The sequence below is a fragment of the Psammomys obesus genome, unplaced genomic scaffold, assembly GCF_907164565.1.
Source record: "Psammomys obesus unplaced genomic scaffold, mPsaObe1.curated_primary_1811, whole genome shotgun sequence".
Lineage (NCBI taxonomy): Eukaryota > Metazoa > Chordata > Mammalia > Rodentia > Muridae > Psammomys > Psammomys obesus.
Genome location: NW_026596079.1, coordinates 7,750,007 through 7,769,583, shown reverse-complemented (window position 1 = coordinate 7,769,583; position 19,577 = coordinate 7,750,007). Strand labels below are relative to the sequence as shown.

At 44.8% G+C, this 19,577-nt stretch overlaps 1 protein-coding gene across 2 annotated transcripts in view; it reads left to right on the top strand.

The window, feature by feature from the left end:
- The first annotated feature begins 20 nt into the window (after nucleotides 1-20).
- Nucleotides 21-19,577, top strand: part of Khdrbs3 (KH RNA binding domain containing, signal transduction associated 3) — a 168,126-nt gene continuing 148,569 nt past the window's right edge. For both annotated transcript variants that reach the window (XM_055626569.1, XM_055626568.1), the window contains exon 1: nucleotides 21-186. In XM_055626569.1, coding sequence (XP_055482544.1) covers nucleotides 99-186 — 88 coding nt within the window. In that variant the 5' untranslated portion in view covers nucleotides 21-98. The remainder of the gene's footprint in view (nucleotides 187-19,577) is intronic.

Below are 19,577 nucleotides of genomic sequence, written 5' to 3'. Positions count from 1 at the left end.
GGCGGGGTCCGCGCCGCCGGGGGCGGGCGGCTCGGGCTGCGGGGCGGCTGGCGCGCGCGCGCCGCGGGGCGGAGAAGCGGGCCCGGGGGCCGGCGAGCATGGAGGAGAAGTACCTGCCGGAGCTGATGGCGGAGAAGGACTCCCTGGACCCCTCCTTCACGCACGCCCTGCGCTTGGTGAACCGAGGTGAGCGCGCCGGCCGTTAACGGCACCCGCGCAGCCGGCTCCGGGGAGGAGGGAGGAGGCCCGGCGTCTGCACGGGAGTAGAGGCGCATCCGTGGGGACCCCGGTGGACCCAGGGGAAACTTCTGAGCTGAGAACAGCGAGCGCTTAGGAAGCTGTGTCTGGGTCGACCCTGGATGAGCCCACTGGAGAGGGAGAGTGAGGCGCCCCGGGACCTGGAGTGTTCAGGGTGTCTAAGGAACTGTAGAGAACACTGCGGGGAAATGGATGGGTTTGAGCGGGTCGGCTGCGCAGGAGGTGAAGGGAACAGGTGCTTGGGTTGTTTGTGAAGTTTGGGGACCTTGGAAAGGGTTTAGGGTCAGATCCTCCAAGCACGATAGATGGGAGGACCTCAGAGGCCCCGAGGGAGGAGCCCAGCCCCTCTCCCACGGTTTTCTGTGTGTGCCTAGGCGGCCACCGGATGGGCAGTTTGCCGTTCCTGGGGGCGGACACTCATGCCAGCCTGGCAGGCAGGCGGCCCTTGGAGGACTCAGTTTGGGAGAGGAGGCCCGCCAGAGATCCAGTTCTTGCTTGCCCTTTCTCGCTTTGAGACAAGCTGGGCGGGTGACCCTCATTGGTAGCAGGCTTGGGGTTGAGCACATTGCCAAAGGAACCACCCGCCTGTGCCATTTCTCACACTCCTCCAACCAGCGTGGGTGGGAAAGGAACCGGGAAGTGCCAAGGACAGGGACACTGGGGTGGATGGAGGCACGCCTACCCAGGACAGTATTCTCCAGGTTTACTTCTCCTCTCGCTTTCTGAATCATCTGCTGGGATGGAAGGTAAATGAAGCCTGCCTTCTCCGTTATCTATCTGCTACACCCGGGTTTAGCATATATGTTTCCGAGGAAGATGGGCTGGGGACCTCTGGTCTCTCTCTCTCTCTCTCTCTCTCTCTCTCTCTCTCTCTCTCGGAAATGACAGAGACATTATCTGGTCAGATCTGTAACCATTTTATGAATCACTCTGTGTGGTGGTTCCTAGTTAGGGGGTATTGCTGCTCTCAGTGCTGGCCCCGACTCTTATTGTTGTGAGAGAAAGATGAGGCAGACATATTCTATTTGTGTGGAGATACCTATGTTTTAGAACCACGATCTCTGCTACTTGCCTATTGTGGACAGTTGTCAGGAGTAGGCTGTTGTCTTCTGGTGCGGGTGGTGGAGAGACTTACCTTGCCAACGAATTTAAGCTTCTTTGAACTGTTGGACAGAAATGTTTTGCCAGCCGCTCCCGGTGATGGCATGCTTATTTTGATTTCTTAAACACAACAGGCTTGTGAAAAAGTAATGATTCTCCTAAATCAGAGAAAAATAATTTTAGTTCTACTGCCCGGTTCTTCTGAAGAGTTTTGTAGTTAGATTCCTGCAGTTAGGTTTTTACTCCTTACTCTATGATTTACATATGTCTTTTGCTGCCTGCTGGGCTGTCATCTCTGTAAGAAATTTCTTTGTACATTGTGTGAGATCCGTGGATTAGAAACGGTCTGGACTGTGAAACCAAGTACAGTTTTCCCGGCAAAGAGGCCGAATCAGACTTGGGTTGTACTCAATCAGGAAAACCAGTTTTGAAGAGTCATGAGTTATTTTAGAAGTCTGGCTTGTTTTCCCTGCCGTTTTGTCCTAGCCGTGTGCTGTTAAGGTGTTCACAGTTGTGGAGGTTCCCGTGCCTGCTGCTGTTAATAACCTCTCTGTCTCTTGAACCAGTTACCAGGAGCTGTTTTTTTTTTTAGGGCTTGTTTTGGTGTTGAACTTGGTTGCCTTGCCTTTTATCAGGAATGTAATTCCTGTTAGAAGTACACTTCTTAGCGGCGAGGGAAGCCCTGCTGCTAGGATGCTCCTGTTACTGTGAGTTTTTACAAGACTTGAGACGAAGGCCGATATCTAGAACACAGTGCTCTGTCATTTAAAATATTAATTATGGTATGTTACATAACTCCAGCATTAAAAGTGCCTTTTTAAAAAACATCAGGTCTGAAGTCAGCATTTGGGTGACTTTTGTCAAAGTTTCATTTAAAATCTGATAGCCACTCTCTTGCTGGTTATATGAAAGCATTGCTATTCTTATTTTATGATAGTTTTTTCTGTAAGAAAAATCTCTTTTTTTAGAGGTTATGCTGGAATCACCCACAGGGGAATGGTGGGCACTGTGAACCTTTACGGTAGTGTGGCATGTAAGAGCCTTGATGCCTCCAAAGCTCACAGTCCTTCAGGTTTTGCACAGCATTTACAAAGTTTCTCAAAGCACTTGCTATGTTCTTCCAGCCTGCTCTGCCAGCACTGAAAGTCAGTGCTTTCCTGGGAGGGTGTGGGACCCCTGCTGCAGATCAGCCTGTAGGTATTTGGAATTAATGTGAATTCACATCTTCTGTCTTGAAAAGCATTCTTCTTTCTACATGTGACTTCCCCAAAAGATGAAATGAACTCTTCTTGCACATTAATTTAAAACACTGTTGAAATCAATACAGTGAATATGCTATTGTCCCTGGTTAATTTAATGTAAAGGAGGGAATTGTGTCCTTTAGAAAGATTGATGTCGCTGTAAAATACAGTGGTCTCTTTTTGTACTTCTTTGAAGAAAGCAGACCTCCACTGTAGACTTTCGAAGGATTTAATTCGGAGGCCAAGGCACCTGTGAATTAAAGCCCTTCCATGACCAGTATTTACTTTAGTAATCAGCACCGCACGATAATGAGACAGTTTATAAATGAGGCATAGTCATTTCAGAATGCAGTATTCATAAACATTGATCAGCGCCCTGGCTGAGTTACCACTGTTGTTGCAGTCTGTAAGTAAGGACTTGGGCGGATACGCTGTCAGGTCGCTCTCTGCTAGAGCAGGTGGCTTCTGCTTTTTGTCCAGGCCTGTGTTTCATGGTTGGTGCGAGTTACTGAGATGACTTTTCATTCGCAAAGGTAGATGCTTCTCTTTCTTTGCCCCAAATGTTAAATTTCATTTGCCAACAAAAGTAAGGATAGTGCTTAGTTGACATTAAAGATGAAAGAAGTCAGATTTGGTAAGAGATGAAAGCTATTGGGCTTCAGTGTTCGCTCACTGTCCCCTGTAGCCTGTGTGGTGAGCTGCTGTGCTGCTTGCTTGGGAGATTAGTTGGAGATGAGGGGAGTGCTGCGTGCTTTGCGTTATATTTATCAGTAGGAGATACTCCGACTTCTAAAACCCTCAGCAGATGCCTTGGGTTCTGATTTAATCTAGCACGCTGGTCAAGGTTTGCATGACTCCCTGTCGAAGTCTGTCCATGGCATAGCCCCGAGTTTTTAACACTCTCATAATGTATGGGTTGGTGGCTATCCCTGGCCAAGTTATATTTAGTTGGTTACAGGAGGAAGTGAAGTGAACGTTGCAAGTGAGGCAGTCTGTGTGTCCACACTGACACTGATAAGGTCTTTGTTGACATTTCAAAATAAGGGTTTTCACGTTACCTCAGTTTCTTAAATGTTAGGGTTCTTTGCATGACTGAGGTGATGTATGCAGAAAGAGAGCCATTAGCCCATATTTCTTCCTAATGAACGGTGTGGCCCTCGTGTATGTTTTGATTGAATGTGCTCAGGCTTGTGAGGGCTCAACAGTGGTGTTTAGGTGTAGTGCTTGAGCCCTGGAGTGTGAGGAGTCTGCTTCATCCAGGGGAGGCTGCCATTATTATTATTATTATTATTTTTATTGTTTCTCTTCTGGTTGTGAGTGTTTTGGTTTGTTTTTGTAGAAAATGGATGTGGTGACTCGGAGGTCAGCCACTTCTGAGTTTTTCAGCAGTCCTTGTAGAGAGATACAGTGTTCCAGCACATGGACCCGGGGGACCCAGCCTGTGTGCCCAGCTTTTTGTGCTGGGTACTGGAGAAGATGGAGAACTACAAGGCCCTGTGCTCACTGAAGGAGAGAGTGAGTTTCAGGTTTATAAATGTCATCTTCCCCAGGAACTTAGTCCCCAGCTTTTTTTCTGGGAAACTGAGTGATCAGATGGCTCAGATGAGGTCCCAGGTGACGCTCGTATTCCTATTACTCCCGACACCAAAGGATGGAGAGGTCTTCAGGCCAGGTTTTCAGTTGTTCAGTGTGTCTGAAGTGGCACACTTTCAGGATGTAAGAGAAGGCAAAAACTTGGTTGTTGGTTTTGCCATGCCAGACCGTGGAGGTCTGGGAAGTGAAGTGCCTGTGAGACTGTTGGTCAATGCCAGGCGGTGTCTTGGAAAGCCTGGCCTCCTGATGTACAGTTGCTTCATTATCCCCTTGACCACATTAGGTTGAAAGATACATGATATGGTGTCTATTTTTATTCTTCTCCTTCAGATTTCCTGCTTTAATTGTTCCATCTACTTTCCGCTCTCCACTGAAGGGCAGGGCTCTGTTGCTTTCTTCTTGGCTCCAGTGATACCTGATGTTTACCTTTGCTCTGGGATGATGATGCTCCTTAGATCTCATCACATTGCTGTGAGAATGGGAGCCTGTTAGGAGCAGACCAGGTCTCACCTGTCCTTGTGTCTTCAGGAGGTACGCCATCAGGTTTCATGAAACCTTGTGGTTGTGTAATAATTACCATAAGGTGGAAGAGTGAATGTGTGCTGGGCATGCAAAGCCACTGAGAGCTCTGCCCATAACCTCTGTGGAACACCAGGCCTAGGCAGTAAGGATGAAGTCTCTAATGTCAATGCAACACTGAGGAAGGACATCAGTGAGGAAGGAAAGGAAGCACTAAGTGAATGTGGTGTTAAAGCCAGCAGGAGGGCGTGCCAGGATCCCAAGTGTGGCGGAACAGTAGGGGTCTTTGTCAGGAGATAATGAGAAGATGTTCTCAGATCTGCTTAGAATCAGATGTTTATTTACTTTTATTCTTTCCTGAGGAACTCGTTAAGCCACTGCACTCCAGTACAATCAGTTTTTCTTCTGAAATCCATAATGGAATGATTTTTTTTTTTTTTTTTTTTTTTTAAATAGAGTCAAACTTGAATCCTGAAAGCTCTTGGCACATGTCTTATAAACTTTTTCTTTTCCTTCCTTTTTTTTTTTTTTTTTTGACAGGGTCTCACTATGTAACCCTGGCTGGCCTAGAGTTCACAATGTAGACCAGGCTGGTGTCGAATTCATAGAGCTCTGCCTGCCATTCTCCCTTCGTGAGTACTAGGATTAAAGGTGTGTGCCGCTGAGACTGTGAAGCTGGAAGTCAGAGGACTGCCTGAAATGCCATGAATGCCAGCTTCAACTTGAGTATCTGTCTTAGTAAGGGTTACTATTCCTGTTATGAAACACCGAAACACCATGACCAAATGACCAAGATGCAAGTTGAGCAGGAAAGGGTTTAATTTTTAGGCTCACACTTCCAGATCATAGTCCATCATTGCAGGAGGTCAGGACAGGAACTCGAGCAGGGTTGGAACCTGGAGGCAGGAGTTACTGCAGAGATCAAGGAGGGGTGATGCTTACTGCCTTGCTCCCCATGGCTTGCTCAGTTTGCTTTCTTACAGAGCTCAGGACACTAGCCGAGGAATGGCCCCACCCACCATGAACTGGGCCCTGCTCCATTGACCACTAATTGAGAAAATGCCCTATAGCTGGATCTCCTGGACGTGTTTTCTTAACCGAGGCTCCTTCTTCTCTGATGACTCTAGCTTGTGTCAAAACCAGCCAATACAGTATCCAAAGATCCCTTTGCCACGGATTCTTTCAGATCCGCCAGACTGAAAGAATAGAAAAAGGCATACATTTTTATCAAAACAGTAAGCAGGTGCTCTTAGCTCTGGGACAGTGGTTATAAACGGTTACAATTCAAGCTACTGCATGGAGGGCCGCTTTAGTGTCCCGCACTTTCTGTGCAATATCTTTACACAGGACCTTGCAAGATCCGTAGTTTTATTCCTGCCTTGCCTCTCCCCTCACCCCCACCCCCAGGGAGACATCTCTGACTCCAAAATGAAAGCTTTGGAGGTGGAACCTGTTGTCAGACTGGAACTTTAAATCTTCAGTGCTTTGAACGGATACTTCAAGAAAGGATATAAAATGCTGCTACTCAGTGTTGTTTTTAAATAAAAGTTTGATTATGGTAGAAGCCCATTAGGAATTTCCATTGGCGATGATGAATTTTTAAAAGAGGTGTCTGAAAATGTGCTTTAACAGAAAGGCCGCCTACTGTGTCCTGAGCATCAACACTGTTGAGTGTTTGGTGGTGTTTAAGGTGAGTAGGCTGACTCAGACGTGCATCTCGGGAGTCAGAGAAAGTGGCACAACATGGCAGAGAAAATGTACAAGTGAAATCCTCTCTGGGGCCTGCTGTGTAGAAGGAGTCCTGGGGAACTCCAGTACTCTTTTTTCTTTTTTTTTAAATTCTTGGCCTGCCAAGGGATCAGCTGGTTCACAATGTATTAGAGTCTTACTTAGCTTGTGGTGTAGGGAGGAAAGTGAGAAAGTCCACACCCTTTAAAGCCAGGCTCAAAAAGAAAAAAAAAAAAGAACAGACAAGATCCTGTTTCCACAAGAAATATATTTAAACATATATACCATGTAATTGCTAATTGTGGCAGCATTTATCAAGGACTTTTTCTCATTTACATGCTTTACTTCATTTCTAACATTTTTTCTTTTTCTTTTAATTTTAATTTTTTTCTTCTTCACAATTTATTCCTTATATATCCGGATTGAAGCCCCCTCCCTCAATCTTCCCATGCCTCCCTCCCTTCCTCATCCTCCCAATCCCCTTCCCCTAGTCCACTGAAAGAGGACTAACTAACCTTGTTAAAAGAATAAATTATGCTGGGCGTTGGTGATCTCTGTGAGTTCGAGAACAGCCTGGTCTACAAAGTGAGCTCCAGGACGCCAGGGCTACACAGAGAAACCCTGTCTCAAAAAAAAAAAAAAAAGAAAAAGAAAAAGAAAGAAAAAGAAATAACTTTATCATTTTACAGATAGGGAAGGTCAGATAATTAACCAAGGTCACTATGAATTGTGCCTGAGCATCAGAAAGTGTGGGAGCAGGAACTGTGACTGGTACAACTACAGCTCCTTAAGTTAACTGCGAAGCATTGCACAACTGATCTGCTGAGCAGAAGCGAGTCCCTATGGTACAGAGGAGCAGACTGGGTACCCACCAGCATGGAGGCTGGTGGGTGGCATTTACTTAGGGAATAACATATCTAACAAGAAGCACACTGTGCAGAAAGAATCCTGTGATTATGGAAGGCGACACCCTTCGCTTTGTCCAGTTATTTAACTTGTGGGAAACTCAGTTTCCCCATCCGCAAATTGAGGACCCCATGCTCTGTTTGTGTGATTGATGTTTTATATGTGTAGAATGCAGAACATGCAGTACGTTCTATATTATTTCCTGCTCTTTTTGTAGACCATCCCAAGACAGATGTGTGAGTACAGGTGTTACTTTCCAGACACACTGTGTCTAGTGATGACACACAGATCTTAGCCCTGTTACTTATGGTAATGTTATGAGATGAGGATGATTTTAGTTTTCCAGTCCAGGAAGCACTGGAAGAGAAATTCCTGGCTTAGGAAGCTTCTTTCATTCCCATCAGAATCAGCAACACAGTTGGTTACATTATGCTAGTCAAGGCACAACATACGAAGCCTAAATTTAACAAATGAAGTTTCATAAACATTTTTATGAGCACAGCTTAAAGCGTGTCTGGACACTGCAGCCTCCTCAGCACAAGAAGCTTGCTCTGAGTGGGGAAGCTGTAAATTTCCATGATTTTCACCAATGTGCCTCTGCTGCTGTTTTAAGGATTTTAAAGGTGTTCTGGTGAGAGAGCAGCCCACTTTGATCTCTCCTTTCAGCATAAATCCTACACTTGGGGTCACTAGTGGTTTGAGGCCCCATTGAGAAATTTGAAGGGAGCTGGGAGGGGCAGTTTTCATTCTCAATTTCCTGGTTTTCTTCTGCACAAGAATTATGGTTGTGCTCTGCATTTCTTCCACCAGATGGCGCTCCATGTAGCTGCAGATCCTTCCACTCCTAACTTGAACTGAAATTAGTGTTGATGTACAAGCTTGCCTTTGGGTTTTCATGCATTTCTACTATTTTTTTTAAATTAGGTTATTTCCTGGACAGCATTTCTGCATTACACATGTATAAAGCATCAACCATACAAACAGAGCATGGGGTTCTTGATTTGCGGATGGGCAAACTGAGTGTCCCACAAGTTAAGAAACTAGACAAACCGAAGGGTTTCACATCCATCATCACAGCATTTCAGGACACAGTGGAGTGTTTTTGTCTAGTTGCTAGTGTTTCTGAGTTCCAAATGGATGCTGTGCTCAGTTGCTAGTTTGCTTTTCAGTCTTGAGTCTGAGTGAAATTAGTTTTCTTCTCATTCTAGAGATAAAGTAATGCTAGTCACTGTGTCATCTATGTGTTTGAGTCAGGAGGCAAACTTAGGGCTCATAGAAGCACTGGACTGAACACTTTCTTAAGTAGATACTAGGCTGGTCTGTCTTGTGGCTTCGAGCCACTGCAATCTGTTTCTTAGAAGGGGAATTACAGTTCTCACAGTTGGTTTGCATGTATATCAAAGTTTGAGACAGGTAAGCAAGTGGCAGTATGAGAAGATCTGTTAGCTGGTGTGGGGTTTTCTGCCTCTTCTTGCCTTCTGTTGCTATTGACTTGACTGGTGAGTTAGGGGGCCTGCCAGGGCCGGTGGAGAGCCACAGGAGGGCTTGGAAAAACAAAGACACCTCCTTTGAAAAGTGATTTTTAACAGGGCTGAATACTGGATCACGATATCTAGAGACTATAAGAATTTCAAAAATTGTTTTTCATTGATGCAAGTGGTACATAAAATTTTGAACTACTGAATTGAACTTTGAATATTTAATACTGCTTAATTGAAACTGAACAGTTTGTCTCTGTGTTTAACTCATTTCTTGTCACTGAGATTAAAGGACAGTGATAACCTAGGGGAGGGCTTCAGATGGTCCTCTTTGGTCCCTAAGAGCTATGTTTTATATCTGGGTTTCAGACCTGGCCCTTGCCTAAGGTGACTGGTGCAGAGTGAATTAATTACCTGTTTTCTGTGTGTGTTGTACAGACTGGGTTTTCTTACTGCCGTCATTTCTTTATCTCTTCCTTTCAGTCCGTTTGTGCCCAGAGAGCATAACCAGAAGTTAACCACTTAAAAAAAAAATCCCTTGTCTTAGTGACTACGCTGCATGCAAGCCCCAGTTAGCTGAAGTGATCCTGGGGTCGAACTCAGACTATTTTGCAGAACAGGATAGTTAAGTTTTGTGTCAGCAAATGTGGGCTCAGGTCTTAGCTCTGCCTTTCTTGTGTTGTGACCGTGGCTGCATTAACTCTTCTCGGCCTCAGTTTCCTGTCTGCAAAGTGGTGAACAAACAAGTACATTGGGCTCTGCAGTGTTTGTGGTGTTTCAGGTTGGTGCTGTGAGGAGCGGCTGTGGCAGACTGGGTGTGTTGAGAGCTTAGGGCAAAAATGGCTGCTGCTGTCACCCATCCCCTTCATTTTCGTTTTTAGTGTACAGATCAATCCTTTTGATGATTTTATTGTGTGTGTGTTTGCATGTTTGCATGCATGCTTGTAGAATCTGTAAGAGGGCATCAGATCTCTTGAAGCTGGGGTTGTTAGTTGCCCTGCGTGCGTGCTGGGAACAGAACTTGGCACCTCAGCAGGAGTAACAAGAGCTTCTAACCACAGAGCTGTCTTCTCCAGCCTCCTCTCCCTCACAGTGTGTCTCATCGAATGTTCAGGAGCCAGTCTGGGCGGTGAACATGCTAACCCACTACAGAGCGATAGGAAGCTTACTCTGCTTTTCTCGGGACCAGGTGGCTTTCTTGTTAATGATTTATGAGCCAGATGCTGAGTACCAAAAGGTCAATGACAGGGCGCCAGCCACACTATATGTAACTTCCTGTTTCCCCACATCTTCATGTCCCTGCCTTTCATGCCATCTTGTAGTTATGTATCTGTGTCTTCTCCAATTTTCAATGTACTTCTTTCTCCTTGGCATTAAGGAAACATTGATTTTGAAATAATTTTAGGCTTACACAAACATTAAAAGGCTAGTGCTAAGACTCCTGTGCACCAGCTGCACGGCTTCACCAGTTAACATTTGCTGTGGTTTCCTTCTGTGCCCTCTCTGTTCACTACTGCTGATGGTGATGTGTGTGTTATATGGCTTGGCCCTCTGAGTGTTTATCTCTGCATATTTCCCAGCAGGAAGGGCCTTTTCTTGAAGCACTGTTGACATTCATATGTGATGCTGGCCTCTCACCCAGCTCCATACCCTTTTTTTTTTTTTTTAAAGATTTGTTTATTTGTATTATTTAACAGTACTCTCCCTCATGTACATGCCAAAGACGGCACCAGATCTCATTACAGATGGTTATGCTCCACCGTGTGGTTGCTGGGAATTGAACTCAGGACCTTTGGAAGAGCAGACAGTGCTCTTACCCTCTGAGCCATCTCTCTAGCCCTCTATACCCGTTTTTGCCACTTGTTCCATTTCTGCCCTTGAATGGTCTAGATCCAGTGCACGCATTACACTCAGGTGCTAGGTCCCCAGTGTTTTATTAGTGTCAGCAGCCTTCTGCCTTCCCTGCCTCTGAGGACATGCTAGTGTTTGTGGTCGAACATCGCTAAGTTTGGGATGTCTGGTTCTTCTGCAGGGTTGTAGGAGACCGTGTGTGCTCCTGTGCATGAGGGCACAAGCTGCAGAAGCCTCAGCTTTGGTGACTGCTTGAAGTCATGCTGGCCTCTCCCCCAAGTAAATCGCCTCCTTTTGTGACTATTTGGTGCTTTACTGCAGAGATACCTTAAACCTAAATATTCCGTTTTTGCCAGACTGTCCCTCACAGACTTTAGCACCCACTCATTTTCTACCTGAAACATGACTATGGGTGTGGTATTTATAAAATAGCAGTTTTCTGACCCCTCCATTCCAGTTACATTTACCACTTTGCATTCCACTGAAAGGGGACATTTGTTTTGCCCTCTCTGTGTCTAGACTCCTTTACCCTACCCCCTCTCTGTTCAGCTTATCTCATTTATCTTGTGCATACGTGGATTATCTTAATCGATAAGTTATGAACATTAACTGTCTAAGTGGATGCTCACACTGTCCCACATATCATTACTAGGAGCCCTTTGCCTTATACCCTTGGTCCTTTTGATGGGATTATCTAATGTGAGTCGAGTTGGTTTGCTATAGGTCCCACATTAGTGTTTTTTTTTTTAAATTTATTTATTTATTACATATACAATGCCTGCACCCCAGAAAAGGGCATCAGATCTCATTGTAGATGGATTTGAGCCATAATGTGGTTGCTGGGAATTGGACTCAGGACCTCAGGAAGAACAGACAGCTCCTGACCACTGAGATATTTCTCCAGCCACATCAGTGTTTTTAACCAAGGATGTATCAGAAATATTTGAAAAGAGTAGAATCTTTATTAAACATGTACATATTTTTTGTTGCGTAAATCATGCATGATTGCATAGTAATAGTTACTAATACAAGCTGTAGTGATCATTTAGTGCCTAGAGAGGACAGGAAGAGCTTAATGTAAGTAAGCACCACACTTTTATATACAGGGATTGAGGATCTGTGGATTTAGGTATTGGGGCAGCATCTTGTTCCAGGGCTTGATTGCCTTGCTCTGAAATCCGCCCCATCTTACACTGTACCCTGTTTTTTGTTTTTTTTTTTTTCAGGGTGGAATGATCTTATAAACCAGAGTCTGGTTTAGGCCCCTTGCTCAGAGGTCTGGGACACAGATTGGTGCCTGTAAATTGTTATCTCTCTATTGTCTTCATGCTGAACTCAGACTCATTTTTGGAAAAACCAAAGGCTAGATATTTTTGAGGTATGCCTTCTATTAAGCTCCCCTTAGCATATCGGTAAAGCAGAAAAGGACAGTAGACAGTATGTATTTGAGTGAGTGCATGTGTACTCTGATAAGGCTCTATGAAAACATGCAGCGCGCCAGACTAGTGAGGTAAGTCAGCTCACATGTTACAGATTAAGTACAAGATTTGTAAAAGTCTTGTTTTACCCTTACCCTCAGGAGAGGCATAATAGAGGGCACGTGTCCGAACTAACAAGTGCTAACTGTGAGCTACATCTACTGCAGACCGCGCTTTTCTCTTATGTAGGTTTTTCCAGAGCCTTGCAACTTGCCAATATGCCTGTAAGATGAGAGTCTTTTTAACTCTTTTACTTAAATTATTCAGTGCTTTGTGTATTATCATATCGGGAAAATAATTGTGTGAACTCATGAGAGTAAGTTTTCAAGGCCTTCTGTGTGTGGTGTGCACACACGTACATGCAGAGGCCTGAGGACTAAATCAGGTGCCCTTCTCAGCTGTGCTCTGCCGTATTTCTTCAGACAAGATTTTCCACTGGACCTGGAGTTTGCTGATTCAGCTAAACTCTCTGGCCAGCTAGTCCTACAGCTCCTTTTGTCTGCTTACCCAAGTGCTAGGTTTACACACAGGCTGCTGCAGCTAGCTTTTGGCTTGGCGGATCCAAACTCAGGTTCTCACATTTGCGTGGCAAACACAAATGGAGCCATCTTCACAGCCTGGCACTTTCTTAGTAAAGGCCTGGCTGCAGGCTAGCCACAGTGTGGGTTAAGGCCCCTGGTCCTCCTGTAGCCTTACATGGCTCTTTCACGCTTAGCAGAGAGGCAAGATTTTGCCCTAGTCAATTGGAAGAAGAAGAAGAAAAAAAAAAAAAAAAAAAACAAAAAAACAACCCTCAACATACTTCTTGTTATGGGATAAGCTTTTTTTTTTTTTCTCTCTCTCATTTTTTCTTGATGTAATTTATTGCTTTAATGTATTTATAAAGGGACTTCTTGAGAGCAGTGACAAGAGGGTTTTATCAGGAGTGACGCTGTTCTCAGAGGGATGGTATGCCGTCAGGAAATGTCACCCTGTCTGGACTGGAGTAGTCTTTGACACTGATGTGGAGCTCTGATGGCCACAGCACACCACAGTAGCTTGATGTGGAAATATGATTACCCCCACAGAAGATATCTCCAGTGGCTCTGGGACAAACTAGGCTTTTCCTAATTGTCTCCTTATTTTATTTTACTTTTGGATTTATCATTATTCCTAGACATCAAAGGTCAGTCTGAAAGGTCAGTGGCTAAGCAGTTCTTCCATTCACCAGTAGGCCTTCTGGTTTGTTGGCAGCAGCAGGAAGTGTCCTCGGCCCTATCTTTACCCTGGTTCACAGTTCCACCCAGGGACACTGTATGATTGGGTGAACTTAGCACACTCAGAACCTCCACAGGGCTGCTGCTGTCGGAGACACCTTATACCTTCTGAGGTTCCAATTCAGTTAGCAACCATTTACTGCTTTTCTTTTGTTCTTACAGGAAAAGCCTGAAGCTGTTTTATCCTTCAGTATCTCTGCATCTCTAGGCCTCTTACACACACTGGCAAAAGACTTCCTCTGCTTTTTGATTGATGGCCATCATTTTGTAAAGCCCTAATCAGAACAAATAGAGAATCAGAATGCCAAGTGTTCAGGTCATTTCTTCAGTTCTTCAGGCAGAGTCTGCCTGTGTTGCTCAGGCTGGTATCAGTTCATCAAGTGCCCAGACTGATGTAGAATTCACAGTCTTTCTGCCTCAGTCTCCCCTTCCTGGACTTACAGGCATGCACCACCAGGCCGAAGTCTTGCTCTGTATTTTCATGATCTCTAGTAGTGTAGAATAGAGAGCAAAGCATTAGGAGGTGTAATTTACTAATTGCTAGGTCATGCTCTGGATGTTTCTGGTCTATAGTCCTTTCCTTTTCTCAGCTCTTGTCAGGTAAGCTGTGCGCTCGCAGACTTCAGGGTCTCCCTCCCTCACTGGTCTTGGGGGAAATCTGTGCCAAGTGCAGACATGCTGCTAGGTCCTTAAAATGCAGTCTAGTGAGCTAGCAGCACACATGTTCCTGTTTCTTTCCTTCGGGGAGCCCAGCATAGAACACTGGGCCCAGAGATTTTGCTACTAGGGCATTTCTTTGAGCGCCTCAGAAGACAGTATAAGGATTCTTGGTTGACCAGTTTTGGTAGCACACAGGGTGATTTTTCAGTAAAGAATTCCTAGTGATTGTACTTGTGTAGTGTTGGAGAGTTAAACAAAGGAGAAGCATGACTTTCCGCTGAGGAAACCATAGCCTTCTAGGGGCACCACTAGCAGGCAGGCAGGGCATGATTTCCCCCAGTCTTCCCAGGCTACAGGGGGCTCTATCCTTACACAGTGTGGGAGCATGGCTTGGTTGGGCTACATGCTGGAACACAGAGCTGGCTAATATGTTATCCCTGCTTAAAGAGTTTCCAGCGCGGTGGGGAAGCAGCCAAATTAAAAGACATTTATATTGTAGGGTGGTAAGTGCTGTAATAAAGACAGCGTGGATACCATGGCCCTGCTTAGGAGCAAGTAGTGCATTATTCTAGTCAGGGGAGGGAAGAGGAACTTCAGAGTGACCCTGATGGAGAACTGGGCACTGCCGTTGCTGAGTCTGGAGGAGGAGTGCTTTTCCTTAGTGTCAAAATATGGCCTCCTTGAAGGCTAAAGGCTCCTTGTCTGCTATGGATGCTCATGCCCTCTTCCATCTGTGTTCCCAGTGCCTAGTGTGGACAGTACTTGGCACTGATCTCACTGCATCCGTCCGTCACAATGGATTTTTGGAGTTCCTTCTCTCAGGGATACCTAAGCATCTTATAGGCAGGGAATGTGACTCATTATTGTGCAGTGTTGGGTCCTCAGAGCTTAGCCTGGAGAAAGCTGGGCACAGCATAGTTGTTTTCAAAGCAGGGAACTAGGGGGTCCCAGTGTTTTCACTCAGGAGTCCTTCTTTCAGGTTGCTTTGGTGAGGGAAGGCAGTAGATTGTTTTCCTTTTGAATGTCCAGCAACTGGTTTTAAGATGTGTCATTTCTCAGATGGCTATGTCCGGCTTGTGCATCCTGAGATTTGTGTTTCCATCCTGAGGTTTGTGTTGTGGATGCAGCACTACAGGAGAGGGCTGGGCCGAAGGGCAGGCCTCTCTTCATTTTTTCTTATCTTCATAAAATGTTTGTGAGCCAAATTACACTTACAGGTGTACTGCTTTTAAAATGGGATCTTAACCTCTGCTGCTGATCCTGGCACACTCTTGAACTCCAACAGCTAAAGTGGGACAGAGCAGCATGATACAGAACCTAGGAAGTGAAGTGGAGCACAGGCCCATCCCCCTAGAAGACTCAGCAGCCCCGGAAGCTTCTCTTTTTCTGACTTTGGGTTGGCTCACATTTTGCCAGTTGTCTTTACATTTAATAATGGTAGGCGCCATGCAGTTTGCAATTACTTTTGAAGTATATGAATACATCAACTGAGAAGGCTTAGTCCTAGATCTTTAGATCCTTGAACATGAATCCTGCTGCCTGATGATGTATGTAGAGTACAGAGCCTATAAACCTTTGACATGGGAGCCGGGAAAGATTAATGCTCTGCTCCTTTTCTTAGGGTTCAGGGCTCAGTAGAAAGCAGACCTGGGCACCTTCCTTTCTGTTGCCTTTCTTATGAGTTGCACTCTGGTACTGGCTTGCTCGCTGAAGAGAGGCAGGGGCCTGATCCACAGTAGGTAGTACTCTGGAGCTTTCTTACTATGAGGAGAGGTCACAGGATAAAAGTGGCTCGAAAAGGAGGAAAGATCTTTTTGTGGACAATGCTTATTTATTGATTATTTATCTATTTACTTACGTATTTTGCCTCCTGTGCTTTCTGTGGAGAAGTGCCACTGTGTGTACTCTGACTCAGACATATTGGCATGCCAGACTAGCAGATTAGTATGGCCTTGCCTAAGGGAAAGGCAAGGACTTTGCTACACTTTACAGATTTGAGTAAAGGGTGTAATTCTTTTGCCCAAGTGAATTGTTGCCTCCTAGTGAATTAGTGAAATATGAGGAAACTAGCTATGACAATCTTATAACTCACATAATGCATTTTATATAAAAGTGGATTTCTATTTAAACGACCTGTAAGAGGCTCTTTTCTAGAATATTTTTTTTTGATCTGTCTGAAAATATCAATAATAAACCTTTCCAATCAAGTTTATTTGATTTTCTTACATGGAGAAGAAAAAAATGATAGTCTCAACTGCTAGTCTATAGATATGCATAGAGGAGTAGTATGGCTTCTTTTTACAAAAAATAAAAATACTTAACAGATTTCAAGCCATGCATTGCCTTGGAACCTGCCTTGGTTCATTTTGTATTGCTGTAATAAAATACTTGAAGCCAGTTCACTTATAAAGAGGTTTATATGGTTCATGATTCTAGTGGCTGGAGAGTTCCAACAGCTTGGTCCTCATGTGATGGTGTGGACCTCTTGGCTGCTTAGGTGTGGCAGAGAAATAGAAGCAAAACTTACTTCATAGAAAAGGAGCCGAAAACCTAGGCAGCCCGTGTTATGGCAGCTCATTGTTAAATAACTAGCCTAGACCTAGACAACATCGATTCATCCACAGGGTGGTTCTCCTATGACCTATCTACCCTCAGGGAGTTGATCACTAAGGAGCAGGCTTCCACAGTGTGAAGTTTAAAGGACAGACCAAACCCACGACACAGCCAAGCCTACTGCTGTGTGCTTGAAGGCAGCCAAGTGCTCGGGGAGGTGTGCAGTCCCCTGCTTAGCTTCTGAAAATGGCACTCTTGCTTGAGTTGGCTCCTCCTCAGAGCCGGGGTACTTCTGTCCTTGGTTTCTTGGCATCTCGACTTAGGCCGTTGCAACTTACGTTGTTACTGAGTACTTGTGTGGTTTGACATCCTCAAAGTCCTTCAGGGACAAAACAAGGTCGTCACTGTTAAGATCACTCAGTTACCGTAGTTCAGTAAACCTGACGTCCTTAAGCGATTTATGCTAATGAGAGGTATGCCTGTATAGAGGAAGCAAAATTATTTTCTGTTTTGTTTTTCAATTTTCAGATTCAGATCTCTGAGATCTACTTAAAATGAGTCTGACAAACTGGTAGTGTGTTCCTTTTCTGTGGCTGTGGTGACAAGTTATTACAAATACAGTGGCTTCATTACCTCATAGTCCTGGTCTGAGATCGCTGTGGATGCTCCTGAGTACTCTGTATTATGCTTTGTAGAGAATCTGGCTTTTCTCTTCTGACCTCTGAAAACTAGCCACGGAGTGGGCTTGTGGCTCCTTTCTTTGTCTGCAAAGGAAGCACCATGAGGCCATCATCTCTGTTCTGTGTTTTCCATTTGTGGGGCCTTTGTGATTGATTGTACTGGGTTCACCCTGGTAATCTCTCCACTTTAAGGCCAGTGTAGTTCTGTCTTCAGCTGTTCTCCACACTACTAAATAATTGTCGGCTCTGGAGGTAAGGATGCAGATGTCTTTGGAGGAAGCCAATTTTCTGCCTACCGCAGAGCGTTGGGGAGTGCAGCAGGAAATGAACATTTACAGGGTGCCTGGAGTATCTGCAGCCGGGCTTTAAAGATTTCATGTACTCTGATTATCTCAAACTGCGCATCAGGATCTTGGAGACATCAAATGAGTTGTCACTGCTGCAGAATGACTACTAAAGCTGGGCTTTTAAAGCTTGCGTTCCTGCTAAGCATCAGGCTGTGCCAGGAGATTGACCAACTGCATTTTCCCAGTCCCCAGAACCATCTTCTGAGATCGATGACATGAATTCCATCCCACCAGTGGGAAAACAGGCTGTCACGGAGATGGGACTGGCCTAAAGTCACATGGCTGGCTTGGAACTGAAGATACTACACGTGGAAGGAAGGATGATTTACTTGCTTTTTTTTTTTTTTTTTTTCAAATTATAGGAGGCTGAGAGGAAAGGGGGTTATGGAGTTGATTTCTCTTCGTTTCCACTTCACAGTGAGGCCTTATTTGTATAATGGTCAGAGTATCTGCCAGGGTGATTGCCAAAGATTTGGTATGGCATTTCAGACTGACTTGGTAAGATCTCCCCCCTTTCCCCTTCTTTCTCCCGCTATGCTTCTTATCCACTGTATTCCATACCTACCTTATTGAGTGTGATTTTCGTGCTGCTTTTTAATTACTACTTCTGTTTTCTCCTAAAGTAATTTCTCCTAATCTTGATGCTCTGCAGTCTGTGAAGTGGAAACCATTGTCTTTATCGTCAATGAGACTCTCACCTGTGAATTGGCAGATGGAAGCTGAGCATCAGAAAGCCCAGCTGAATAAGGTTGCTAAGCGTAGTGATGGGACAAGACTCCAGTTTGTGTCCGCTTGTTTTCAAAGCTCTTTGGCTTACCATAAAGTTGGGTGACTAAAATAGAAAAATAGAGGCAGAAGAACAAACAGGTAAAGGCCATTCAGAGATAAGAGATGCAGACATGGTAAAGGTGGGGCCACTTGGCAGGTGAGTTGACCCGGCTGTTGGTAAAGCAGAAATTCAGGAGAAAACAGTCTTCATTTTGTAGTGCTCAGTGAAGACCTGTGAAGGAAATGGTCTTCTTGTCTAGCTTCAAGTAATTCGCTCTGGGCTATTCCGTAATCAGAACTAAAAGAAGACAATGGCAGTGGTAGCTCCCACCAGCCCTCCAGACCAGTCTGGGATTTACTCTCCAGATCAGTACTCTGTCCAGACTTTGCAGCAGCCTCCTGCAGATGGGTTCCAATGCCTCCATTTTAGAGATAATGCCACTGAGCCTGTGAGACATTAGGTCTTCACCTAAGTGAAAAGCAGGTTGCTTCTGGAACGGAAGACTTGTGTTCATTTTGTTCTGCTCATCTTATTTCAGCATAGTCAACGTTATTGCTTGAAACAGTTCCATAAAGCTCGGGGAACTGCAGAGAGAGAAACTTAGAGTGCCTGACATGGTAATTATACAGAAAAAAAAATACTGAAGGGGCAGAATCGTGTGCGTTTTAAAGTGTGTAAAATGCGCTTGGCCCGTACCATCCTGGATAAGCTCCAAGAACGGGCAGCAGATAGCACTCAGTTCTGTGCATTACATACTTGTGGCATCTTGTTCTTAGTCATGTTGGGAATTTTTCCTTCTTCCTCAGTGTTTTTAGACAACCAGTCTCCAGTCTCTCTGCCTCTGCCTCCATACTACTGAAAGAAAGTAAATCCTGGTATGTGTTCTCTATGCAAGTGCTGTGTGTTAATTCAACACTCTGAACCTGGCCCATGTTTGGAACTTCTAATTATATTTATGAACTCTTGTTCCGCATTAAACTCACAGTATAATGGTCAGGCCTGACTGAAAATATCTTCTTAATCCAATAATTATCATAGTCACAGTGTTGTGCAGCCCCAGACCCTAAGCCCAATGGATGACAGCAAAATGCTTTCAGAGCCATTAGTGCCTGTGTTGTGGTTTACAGCTCCCATGGTGGTATGTAATTGCCCTCAGGTT